Raw genomic sequence first — 13,175 nt, forward strand, 5'->3', positions numbered from 1 at the left:
CGGGGAGATCGTTCCAAAGGGTCGGAGCTACTACCGAGAAGGCTCTCCTCCGCATAGTTGCCAATCGACACTGACTGGCAGATGGGATTCGGAGGAGGCCTAATCTGTGTGATCTAATTGGTCGCGAGGAAGTAATTGGCAGGAGGCGGTCTCTCAAGTATCCAGATCCACTACCATGAAGGGCTTTATGGGTGGCAAGTAGCACCTTGAAGCACACCCGGAAATCAACAGGTAGCCAGCGCAGCTCGCGGAGGATAGGTGTTATGTGGGTGAACCGAGGTTCACCCACAATCGCTCGCGCGGCCACATTCTGGACTAGCTGAACTCGCCGGATGCTCTTCAAGGGCAGCCCCATGTAGAGCACGTTGCAGTACTCCAGCCTAGAGGTCACAAGGGCACGAGTGACTGTTGTGAGGGCCTCCCGATTCAGGTAGGGTCGCAACTGGCGCACCAGGTGAACCTGGGCAAATGCCCCCCTGGTCGCAGCTGACAAATGGTGGTCAAAGGTCAGCTGTGGGTCCAGGAGGACTCCCAAGTTGCGAACCCTGTCTGAGGGGTGTAGTGTTTGACCCCCCAGCCTGAGAGATGGAACACTTGCCAAATTATTGGGAGGGAAACACAACAGCCACTCGGTCTTATCCGGGTTGAGCACAAGCTTGTTAGCCCTCATCCAGTCCCTAACAGCTTCAAGGCCCCGGTTCATCACGTCCACCGCTTCATTGAGTTGGCACGGGGCGGACAGATACAACTGGGTATCGTCCGCATATTGATGGTATCTTATCCCGTGCCGCCGAATGATCTCACCCAGCGGTTTCATGTAGATGTTGAATAGTAGTGGTGATAAGACCGAACCCTGCGGCACCCCATATGTTAGGGACCTAGGGGTCGATCTCTCGATATAACAGTTCTAAGATCTATCTTCCCTTGCATCTAACTTTGGCACAGATATGTATTTTTTTCCCTTCCTTTCTTTCCTTTCTTTCTTCCTTTCTTTCTTTCCTACATCTCTATTATATTTTTATTTCATTCCCAGAACATGAATGAGACAGGAATAAGTCATGTTTTTGTATATTGGTATTAAACAGCATTTTCTCTTTAATTGTATACCATCCAAAGATAACATCAACGTGTGTACAGTAAGTTGGGCTTTCTCATTCACGATCTTTCCCTTGATGTCTGAATAGTTTTCTGCAAATTCAAAGATGGGTACAGATCCCTTCATCTCAGAGGAGGGCCTATTTTAGTTTATAGTTATATATTTATTTCTTATCAACTATCCAATTATCTTACATGGGGGGAAAAACCATTCTATCACCTCACAGATTGGCTGTTGAAATTAGCTGCTGTAGGCAAATAACAATAGCAATAGCCCTTAGATTTACCCTGTTCCCCGAAAATAAGACCTCTCCGGATAATAAGCCCAATCAGGCTTTTGAGCGCATGCTCTAAAATAAGCCCTTCCCTGGAAATATTGCAACACAGCAGCGGCCATGAGGCGACCATGCTTGCTGCCTCCTGTATCTCAAAAATAATGAGACCTCCTCCAAAATAAGCCCAATTTCGGGGATCAAAAGAAAATAAGACCCTCTCACAGTGCTTTACCTCTCTTAAGTGGTTTACAGAGTCAGCATATTGCCCCCAGCAATCTGGGTCCTCATTTTACTGACCTTGAAAGGATAGAAGGCTGAGTCAATCATGAGCAAGTGAGAACGGAACTGCCGAACTACAGGCAGCCAGCAGTCAGCAGAAGTGGCCTGCAGTACTGCATTCTAACCACTGTGCCATCACGGCAAATAACCTCTATTTAGGAAGTTTCTGCATTCTAAAGAAACTCCTGAAGGACATCTTCCATTATCCATGATTACTAGACATGTCTATGGAGTGGATTGGGGTTGATCTTCAACAGCATCTGAATGGCATATTGAATTTCCCTGATCCTGCTTTACAGCTTCTGTATATAAGAATCATATTATGGCATATGCACATATTCCTTCAAAGTTCAAATCTTTAATACAGTGATAGACCTTATAGATCTTATACTGAAGGAGGATGGGGTACACAAGATAAAAAGTACAAAGGATACAACAAAATCTAATTGAAAAGAAAAAACAATGCTAAAATTTATAAAAATAATATATTTTTAAAAAATCTAAAGGGAGGTGTAGAACTATTAGATCAATATGAGGAAACATACAATTTAGTATATGGCCAACTCAATCTATCACAATACAAAGCACTTTTGAATAACTAAATGCTCATTTAGACTAGTGCAAGGCATAGGTCATCTGACAGATTTTAAGCACTGCTGGGGAAAGCCTGGCAACATTTTATTGTTAGCAGGGTTATTATCTGAAAGTAGCAGGGAGCTGTAATTTGGGTATTTATGCAATAATGGTGAGATGAGCCAAGTATGAGTGTGTCTATAGTATCAGCAATTGGAGATGTTCTCTTTCTTCTACAGGGTCAGAATTATAGGAGCCTGTCTCTCTAGGTAGGGGATCTTCCTGTATCGGCTTTCAAGGACACCTGAGGGGAAGGTATGACATTGTGCCAGAATAGGGGCCCTTTGGTGTTTAGGTACTTTGAGGTTAGTTAAGTGTGCCATAAAGGAGGCAGAGTGCACTGGCGCTCAGTGCCTGCTACATACTGTTTAATGAGTGCTTTGGCGTGATTATCTCCCATGCCAAGTAAAAGACCTGGACAGAAGAGCAAAGCTGAGATTTTAGTTGCCAGAGCCTTCTTCCATATGGACTCAAAATCATTCCTCATAATTAATGGAAAATTAATGGCCAAGGAGAAAAGGGTATAATCTGATTCAATTGTTGAGTACGGTCATTCATACTGAACTTTCATGAGGCCTGTCTCCAGCTTCACACTGGTATTACAGACATAGTAGTTGGGGACTTGAACAGTGGTCTTACAAATTTGGATTTAATGGTGCAAAATTGGAGAAGGGACCCAGATAGAGATACACATTTGGTTTCCTCTCACCCCAAAACATTCTGTCAACGGATGTTCAAAATGTTTATTCTATCTCAAACAGAAAGCTGCCCCCAGTAACATTCATTAAAAGCAGCTTTGGAGAACCAGAATTCCTACTGCTTTCTCTGGAAAGTCTGCTAAACAAAATCCCAGCCTGATTTCCAACTTGGGGATACACACAAGCTATTAAAGCAAATAATTTTAATAGATATTTTAAGACAAAGATAAAAAATTACCAAGAATTAATATAAATTATAAAAGAGAGAGGGGAAAGGAAGAAAGGGAGGGAGGAAGGAAGGAAGGAAGGAGACAAAGGTGCAACAATAAAAAATGAACTGAAACAGAAGTGGCTTCCAATTTTCTTTACAGTAATTACAAGCAGCAATACAAAATTACCTCTTAGTTTATGATTACAAGGAAAAAATGTCTCTTTTTATCATTATCTATTTTTTTAATCATCAAAACCATAAATTACAATTTCTTTTCATCTGTTCCAAGCAAAAAAAAAAAAAAGTTAGGCGTTTCCAATCAATAGTAAACGTTGATGTTGTCTTTTCACTAATTAAGGAAGTTAATTTCGCCATCATTGCAAATTCTGTCATCTTCGCCAACCATTCCTCCGCTGTGGGTTATGCTGAATCTTTTCCTTTTTGCACATATACTAATCACACTGCAGTTATCATAGAGCGGAACTGGGCTTGAATACAGTACAGTAACATAATAAATGCTCGCCATGCTGCAAGTGTTCATTTAGGAAACAAATGAATATGTCAGCAAGCCCCTCCTGATCACAACTTGGATCAAACACTAAATTGTTGCTGACCACAGAGGCACCTATATGCTCTTAGCATATTGAGCACACATTGTCAAAAAGAGAAAAGATTTGATCCATCCACTTAATAAGAGAGAGGTTTTAGCTTCCGGATTTTTTGGACGGTGGGGTTATTCAGAAGTGTATAGAGCAGGAGCCATCTTATCCTGGCTTTGCTAGACAGTCTGGGAACTAAAAAAGGAAACCAGCATTAATTTTTGCCATGTTTAGCGGGCCATTGCATTTCAGTTCATCCCTTTTTTGCCAAAGAATTGATCTTAATGCATTTTGGAATGCATTGGGGGGGAAATTGCAGTTTATGTATTTTTTAATACAAAATATAAAGCTTTGGGGAGGAAGGAAATAGATCAATACATCATCTCTAGAGTCTTGCACAATTGTTATATCTCACTATCTTAACAACTCCACTTTGCAAAAAAATGCTACACCCTCAGATAAACAAAATCTGGAGGTAGTGATGTCTGAACAGATAACAAATGTCTGAACAGATAACCTTCAGTAAGCTATTCCTGAAATCCAGTGTGCATGATAGCAAAGATACCTGAAACGGAAACTTCTAATAAAGTATATGGACATAGTTTTATCTTCATAATAGAAGCCTGTGCAAACTTTCATCAAACAGTTGATGAAATGGAATGTTTAGTTATGGAGTCCACCTTCACAAGTTCTCCAAATGAAAACAATCTGCAGTGTTCAGAGCTTCTTCCCCAGAAGTGAAGATTCTATTTTAACCTGCCCTATATATTCTATATTGCTTAACATCCCAACAGGCCATGTGGCCTCTGATTGAAGCTTACCTATTTCCAAAGGCTTACACATAGAGGAGTATGAATCGGCAGACAGCCTTTTCTCTTTGAGTTTGTCGCAAAGGATTTGGCAGAAGCACACAAGGATGGGGTTTGTGTGATAGTGGTCCAGAAAAAGCATTCCAATCCAAACTGTGTAACCTGTAGAAAAATCATGAATATTTCTTTTTTGCGCTTCTTGTTCTCCCATCCCACCCACTCCCTCCAAGGCTTGAAACAAAGATGCTAATGAGTGGAAAATCCAATTCTGTTATGTAAAAGTAAATAAGGTCTCCTCTGCAAAGTACTTCAAATGCTTACCTGCATCACATTGTTCATAACCTTTTGGCATTACTGGCCTATCTATCCGTCCAACCAGCCAGACTCCAAGAATGATGCTGCGGGCAAGTCTCATCAGACAGGAAGCTAAACCCACGACCACCGAATGGAAGAATAAAAAATAACTGAAGTTTACGAAGCCTCTCCTGCAAAACAAGAGAAATCTCATGTTTACTCTCCAACTATGGAGGAAGAAACAGATAATTTGCTTTTAAACTCAGTCATTAGCTATGCTAGGATTTGGAGGCAGATACTTCTCCCAATGGGGTTTTACCCAAAATTTAGTAGTTCTACCTAGCGCTCAGTTGAGGAAGTATAATAAGTTGTACTTGTAAAAGTTATAATACTTTACTGAGCCTATGAGAAAATGAATAAGATTATTTACAAGTCTCACCAATGAGATAAATGCAAACACCTAAACATATTTCATTGAATTGAAATTAGTCTATAAATTGCAACAATAGCACAATATTAAAAGATTTTCAGTAGAATAAGATATAAGACTAGGATGAAAGGAAAGGAAGTGAGGAGAATTATATTGTTAAATCTTTCCTAGTTTTCTTCATGCAATATTCAACATAAAAAAGCATTTGAACCTGTTTTCTCTATAGCTTAAAAAGCATAATACAAATTCCAAATAGTTCTTCTGAACCTGTATTTTTGTACTTAACCTATTCCCATTGATCTTTTTCCCACCAAAATGACTAGTGACTAACAAGTCATAGTGACTAACAAACGGCAAAATTAGAAGGTGAATTCGATTAGCTTCCCTGAGTAATTGCTTCCAAATAAGGCTTTTATTTGTTCAAATATGAATACTTTTTGCATCCCATCTTTATCTCACATCTGTTTTGAACAGTTATTTTAAAAATAAGTAAAAAACCTGCAGAACTATATAATACCTTCCAAAAGACACTGCTAAAAAATGTTTACCTGGAAGCTTCCATGCCTATCAAACCCAGGTGCCGTGCAATGGAGAAAATTATATTCATAGAATAGCTGTAGGCATATCACACTCTAGCACTGACCTGTTATCAAGTGCAAAAGGCTTTTGACTGTCAGTCGGTGACATTTTCGGCTGGAGAAAAAACCTGGCGCCTGCAAGCACTTGTATCTTCTTGATCACTAGGACAATGACAAATGTCAGGCTGAGAGATAGAAAACAAAGAAAACAACACTGCATTTTATAATCAAGCTAAACCAATATATATTTCAATATATATGAAAGGATTGTGTTTTGCTACCATCCTCTTACTCTGGAATCCAACATTTTTATGTTCATCATTATGAATTCCTTGGTAATCAATTCTATCCAATTTTCAAATTCAAAAGTATAAAAAAAGATTAAAGGTGGAATCCTATGAACATAGTATAGCACTACATATGCAGGCACAGTTTTTTGTGTTGTTCGTACTGTGCGTTTCTTCCTATCAAACCAGTGGTGGGTTCCGGATCCCATTGCAACCGGTACACGCAGCGCGTGCATGCATCCTTACCTCTTGTGATGCCTCTGCGAGCCTCTGCGATGCTCCAGCTACTCGGCGGAGTGTCACGCAGGTGCCGTGTGCTCCGTGCACATGCGCAGAAGCGCCGAAGAGCTCAAATACAGGTAAGGAGCTTGGGAGGGCGGGTGGGCCCTCTGGAGCACTGTACCACAACGGTACCCAGTGCTCCGGGCAGGCACCCGTACTGGGGCATACCGCCTGCAACCCACCACTGTATCAAACAGACAAATTGGTACTTCAAATAATATAACATCTCATTTCTGACTTATAATGTTTCTGTAATCAGAACAGCAGAACAAGGAACTACCTGATCTATAAATATTTTTGAGGATGTATAAATTCCTTCTTAATCCATGCAATGAGAGGGATGATGCAGTAGTTGCTTAAAATTCCCCAATCCCAACCAGCCAGATTGACTTCTAGGCTTTCATAATGTTTAACATGGGCTGATTATGTGGATAATGCCCACATTTTCAGCCTAGTAAATTCTGAAAGGCAGGGAGACCAAACTGTTATTGTGACTGCAGGCACTTACATTGTAGTTCCCCATTTGTTTAAAAGCTCCATCCATTTGCCATTTTTCATAGGTAAAATCAAAATATACGTAACTATCATTCCAAATAACCACTGCACCAAGTGCATGATTAGGTATCCTAGAAAAGAAAATTTGCAACTGGTCAACAAAAGGGGAGAATTAGAAGTCCCCAGTAACTTATTCCAACCCTTTTAAGACAGTGTTCACATACCCCACATTATGTATGCAACTTGGAAAGAGATAAACTTTGACAGTGCTACCTGTTGGTGTAAAAAGAATAGGAGAGCTCAGTTAGGAATTCACAAACATACAAACAAAATATACAATATTTCGAGGAAAATCTACATGCTATATTTGTATAACTACAGAACTATATCTGTATAAGTACAGAAAGCAATTCTGTCAGCATAATGCCTTAGATCAGACTGAGGGAAAGAAAATAAGATGCTGAACCCTCAAATGCAACTTCTTTCTACCCATTTATTTTTACCAAATAAAATTTCAAATTAGAAGAAATCCCAAAAAGAGAAAGATGACCAACGAAATATGGATGAATGACACCCTGCAGGAAAGCTAGTTTTCTCTTCTTCTATAGCCCTGTCATGTATTTGTTCTTGACATTATCCTGATATCTTGGCTCAAGAATGTTTGGTTTTGAAAACCAGTTAAACACAGAGCAGCAGCAATCTATTAATTTATAGGTTATTATTAAATTGATTACAAGAAAGGGACTTGGTATCAGAGGAGGGCAAACAAATTTAAAATGTACACTTCTTAGATTCCTGTCATATTTGTAGTTTTACACCAAGCCTAAAAGCACTCATCCAATTCTTTCCTCTTTTCAGGGTTAAAGCCTGCCATTTCATTTATTTCCTCGAACAGTCTTGTTTTCTCCATTTCTCCATCCTAAAAAGTATTGGAAAAGACTGAACATCCTAAGAATTATAGTCACAACAACAAGTGTGTGAGCTTATGTTAGAAGCAAAGTGCAGCCTGTCCCTTTCAAGCGATCAAATGTCGCTTGAGTAAAGGACGCACATCCCATGCTGAAGACTTGGGATGGAGTGTTTTTGGGACGTGCATCTGTGCTGAGCTTGAGAAAAGGGCGACAGGCAAGAAAATCCTCCTCCCCATTTTCCTACCGATCACCAAAAAATGAATGATCCTTGCAATCCTGGGATATGCTGAAGGCTTTTCCCAAGCTCAGCACAAACACACATCCCAAAAAACCTCCATCACAAACCTTCAGTGTTGCAATCCTGGGATGTGCGTTCTTTTCTCTTGGCGAAATAAGTAGGGGACATTCACCCATGCATCCCACATCCAGAAGCGGCTCAGGGATCTTGCAGGAAAAATCAAAGTCATGCCTGATGTGCCCCCTTTTGGATCAAAACTATCTGGCATGAGTGACTGGTAACTTCAGAATTATATTATTACTTGGTCTAGAAATTGCAGTGGTTGAAAACTCTGGCAGAGCAGGTGATAAACAGTGCTTTCCAGCAATACCACCTCCATATCAAATTAGTTGCACTGGTTATGAGCTACACTTTGCACTTTATGAGCTAGTCTTTGAACTCAGTGCATCCTGCTCATTATACGTGTAAACATTAACATGATTTGGCCATGACTACCACATTTTTGGCTAATCTCAAAAACTACTTTTGCTTTCTACCATGCGTATTTTCCAGTGCTTAACCTAAATAAAAGATCATTATAATTATTTATGCTATATTTTGTCTTATATCCCACAATCCCAATCAGTAGTTCTTTTTTGAGTGCTGAAAACTCACCACACTTTGAGAAGATGACACTTTCATAGATTCTGACACAAGTAGGTGCTTTTTGCCTGCCCTCAATAGTTTAATATGTTTTCTAGGAGGGAAAGAAATATAAATATAAATGCATAGATGTATGGATGTACACATGTACATATACAAATACACATATGCAAACACTTCCATAAAATTATTTATATCTATAAAAAAGCAATTAATCAAAAACATGAATGATTTGTATTAAAAGATTGGAGACTTAGTGAAGTCTATAAGGGTAACCAGAAGTTCTGAATGTGAAATAGACCAGTATTTGGTAGTATTGGCAGAATTCTAATCAAAAGGGAACAATGAGTAACATTTGGGAATCGTGTAAATTTTGTGCCAAGCAGAAAATGCATGTTTCTTTTTTTTACTTCTTCAGGTCATTGAAAAATGTATTAATATGAGAAATAAAATGTATTCTAAATTTCCTGATTAACAGAAAATGTATAATTGAACAAATAGGCTTCAATTATGAAACACTTTGCATAGAACATGGAGGTGAAGGTTGGTTGTTGAATGAAAACACCATTTCATAATGGTGTTCCCCACACCCATCAATATACACTATTAGGCATGCTGATAAGCTATTACCTTCGTAAATAGAAGGAAAACAGTGTGAATAATGGTACTATTTATGGCTTTCCACAAAACCTGGCAACAGCATCCAGGCCAATGAGACTTGGATATTTTCAATCATCTAATCACAGCATCAATGTTACATCTAGACAAGATTTCTATATCTGTACCTGTAGCAGACTAAGATGTTAAACACATATCCAACACATGTGACAGAAGCAATTATAGTAGTAGCAATCCAAATTCCTATAAAACAAACAACATAATCTTAATTCAGAGATGATTCCCTCCAAATACTCCTCACCATAGTCAGGAATAGTCAAGTAAAATACAATATTATTTAATCTCTTTTCTCTTTGTTTCTTCTTTTTACATTGAGACATAAACTCTTTAATTTCCTAACGCCTGCATCTTTTCGGAATTTTGAAATGTTATAATGTTTTGTTTTTCATTATCTAGTTATAGATCTAGGCTTTATTCATCAATGCTAATGTTTAGGGTAGATCTAAATATCTGACATTCTAAATAATTCTAGCTAGTCAGATGTGGTTTGTCAGCTATTGGGGTAGAACTGGGCACATTCAAATCCAATTCAGCTGCAGAAACTGGTGTCTATGGACCTACTCTCATCTCTAGACCAATCTATTTCATGTGATTACAGTGTGTGGGGAATAAGTCAAAAGGAGAAAACACTAATTACTTCTTAAAGAATGACAGAATATTAATATAACAAACATATTAAATGTAAATGCTGTTGTAAATGTTTTTATATGTCTTCTCGTTTATCTAAACCAGGAGTTTCCAAACTTGGCAACTTTAATTTTAACAATATGGGTGGCTGCAGAATTTTGGGAGTTGAAGTCCCCAAGTCTTTATGTAAACTGGTTTGGTGACTCCTGGTCTACACTACAACATAAATGTGACTTTTTAAACCTGAAACTCCCTAATCAATCTTTAGAATAAGGAAAGGCCTGAACAATAAGAAAAGATGTCTTTGGTCAGTTCCATGGCTATCAGTCCATATTCTGAATCCCAGAAAGATCAATCAACGCTTCCCAGAATCAAGCATCGACAAGAGCTTCTTCACCCACTTTATTCTCTAGGAGTCGATGCAGAAATTGGCAAAAAAAAAAAGGTCTCAAATTGCAATCTCATGACTATGAACTCTGCAACCTGTCATAACATAACTGTGAGTACAGGTTGCAAGTCACTTTTTCCAAGCCCATTGTAACTATGAACGCACAGTGGTCAGAAACTATCTTTAATCATCAAAGCCATTCAAAACCATGCCTTCCCTTCCCTGTTTTCATGTGAAGCTAAAAACAGGGAATTATTCTTACTCTCTTACCATTTCTATTACCTTTATTTTCTTCTGCTGATGCAACCATTTCAAACATCTTATTCATGCTAGAAAGGCCAAAGACCTTAATCTTTTAGGGGTGCAAGGAATGAAATTTGCTAAGGGGAAAAACACTCCTGATCAGCTAGAGGTTACTGCTTATTTTCAGGTCAATACTACAGCCATAAGGTTTAAAAAGCAATTATAGTTTGCTCCCAGAACTGCATCCACATAGGGCTATCTAACAGAGAAAATAAAAGGATCTATTACCTAAGGTGACCAGATGTCCTGCATCTGGCGGGACATGCACGCCTTCCCATAATTTTTCCTGTGTCCCGGGCCATTCTCAAAAAACCCTGCTTTATTTTGGCGCTCACAGTTCACTCGCTCCCCTGCCCATCAGCTGCTAGCTCGCTCACTCGTTCTGTTCTACACTAAAAATCTAAGCCAGCCCAGCCTGCCGCTCACTGATTGGCCTGGACTCCAGCCAATCAGTGAGCTGGCTGGGATGGGAAACTTTTAAGCATGCGGCGTGCTTAAAATTTTCCATCCCAGCCAGCTCACTGATTGGCTGGAGTCCGCTTAGCTTAGCACGCTGCGCGAGTCTCCATTTCATTTCGTCTTTTGCTTGCTGCTTAACTGGTGAGTAATGTTACCGGTGGGAATCGGGAGGCGCTAGGGGGAGGAGATGGCCCTCCTCTCTGTCTTCCCCTTTGTGGAGTTTCCCTGTGTCTCCCAGGTCACGCCGGTCCCCTCTCAAAAGGATTCGTCCCGCTTCCTCCTCTTCTTCTTCCTCCACCTTCTCCTCGTCCCCATCCATGGTGGCAGTCACAGGATGGGGCGGCGTCGAGAGAGAGCAATTTCTGTCCCGCGAGGAGACGCCCACCGAGCTGCAGGTCCCCCTGCCGCCGCCTTCTTTCCCTCGTGGTTGCTTCCCTTCTTTCGACTTGTGGTCGCTTCCCACTGCAGCACAGGCGCCAACAGCGGCGCCTCACTTCCCACCGCAGCACAGGCACTGCCAGCAGTGGCAGAAGCTCGGGTCAGTGACCACAAGTCGCTTCCCACCGCAGCACAGGCGCCGCCAGCCGCGGCAGAAGCTCCAGGCTGGCTGGAGCTTCTGCCGCTGCTGGCGGCGCCTTGCTTCCCACCGCAGCACAGGTGCCTCCCCTTCCTCCTTCCCTCCCACTCGGACTCCTCTTCCCACCCCCGCCGCCTCGGCTTGGAAGGGCCGGGAGAGTGAGAGAGAGAGAGAACAGGGGAATCTCTCGGGGCTCGCCGGAGCGCTGCTCCTTTCCCAGAACGAGGGCAGCGCGGGGAAGACGATCCGGCAGAGGAACCTTCCGAAGTGGCCCTTATTTCGTGCTATTCCACACCCAGCGTTGGGGCACCGAGACAAAGCGCCCGAGGAGAGAGAAGAAGGGGGGAGAGAAAACTGGGTGCCTGAGCCCTTTCGCCACAGCCCTATGCAGCGGGGAAAGAGAGGTCACTCCCAGTGGAGCGTCGCCCCCCGCTCGCTGCTTCTGCCGCAGCCACACCAAGCCGAGATAGGATTCGGGGTTTTGACAGATGCCCGTTTCCCCCCCCCCCCACGGCTCCCTCCGGCCGGAGAGCCATGTAGATCCCTTGTAGGGGGAGGGGAGGGAGGGGAGGGGAAGAGGCTCCATGGGTGGGGGAGGGGAGGGGAGGGGAGGAAAATGGGGAATGCTGTGGAGGTCAAGGAGATGAAGAAGACCTTCATTGTGCCAGCCATCAAACCCTTCGATCACTACGATTTCGCCGCTGCCAGTTGCAAGGAGTGGGAAGGAGAGGAAAGAGGGAGGGAGGGAGGAAGGAAAAGAAGAAAGGAGTGTGGGAGAAGATGGAAGGAGAAAAGATGGATGGAAGGAGAAAGAATGGAAGGAGAAGGAGGAAGATGGAAGAAGAAAGGAAGAAAAAGAAGAAGGGAGGGAGAAAAGAGGGACGGAGGTAGGAAGAAAAGGGGTAGAGGGGGAAGAGAGGGAAAGAGCAGAAAGACAAAGAGGATGAATTTGATAGGCTAGAGGAAGGAGGAAGGAAGGAAGAAAGAAAAAGGGAGGGAGAGAGGAAAGAAGAAAAGATGGAACTAGAAAGGAAAGAAGGGAGGGAGGAAGGAAAGGGGAAGACAGGGAAAGAGCAGAAAGACACAGAAGGTGAAGGCAGAAGGAAGGAAGAACGAAGAAATAGGAAGGAGGGAAGGTGAAAGGATGGAAGGAGGAAGGAACAGAAGCGAAGAGGAAGAGAGAAATGGAAAGAGCAGAAAGACAGAGAAGGTAGATAGGCAAAAGAAATGAAGCTGAAAGAATGGAAGGAGGAAGGAAGAGAAAAGGAGGAAGGGAATGAGTGAGGAAAGAAGAGAGGATGGAAGGAGAAAGAAGGAAGAGAGGGAAAGAGCAGAAGACGGATAAGGTGAAGGTAGATAAGCAAGAGGAATGAAGGAAGAAGTGAGG

At 41.7% G+C, this 13,175-nt stretch overlaps 1 protein-coding gene across 2 annotated transcripts in view; it reads right to left on the reverse strand.

Annotated features, from left to right (window-relative positions):
- Window positions 1–1,987: 1,987 nt before the first annotated feature.
- LOC106545793 (stimulated by retinoic acid gene 6 protein-like) overlaps window positions 1,988–13,175 on the reverse strand; it is a 59,010-nt gene continuing 47,822 nt past the window's right edge. For both annotated transcript variants that reach the window (XM_087716329.1, XM_087716328.1), the window contains 8 exons: window positions 9,542–9,617; window positions 8,769–8,850; window positions 7,190–7,238; window positions 6,979–7,096; window positions 5,967–6,086; window positions 4,921–5,084; window positions 4,612–4,761; window positions 1,988–3,985 (listed from right to left, as the gene is read on the reverse strand). In XM_087716329.1, coding sequence (XP_087572455.1) covers window positions 3,879–3,985; window positions 4,612–4,761; window positions 4,921–5,084; window positions 5,967–6,086; window positions 6,979–7,096; window positions 7,190–7,238; window positions 8,769–8,850; window positions 9,542–9,617 — 866 coding nt within the window. In that variant the 3' untranslated portion in view covers window positions 1,988–3,878. The remainder of the gene's footprint in view (window positions 3,986–4,611; window positions 4,762–4,920; window positions 5,085–5,966; window positions 6,087–6,978; window positions 7,097–7,189; window positions 7,239–8,768; window positions 8,851–9,541; window positions 9,618–13,175) is intronic.

This window comes from Thamnophis sirtalis, unplaced genomic scaffold, assembly GCF_051295495.1.
Source record: "Thamnophis sirtalis isolate CommonGarterSnake01/CBP01778 unplaced genomic scaffold, rThaSir2_p1.2 scaffold_5, whole genome shotgun sequence".
NCBI lineage: Eukaryota > Metazoa > Chordata > Lepidosauria > Squamata > Natricidae > Thamnophis > Thamnophis sirtalis.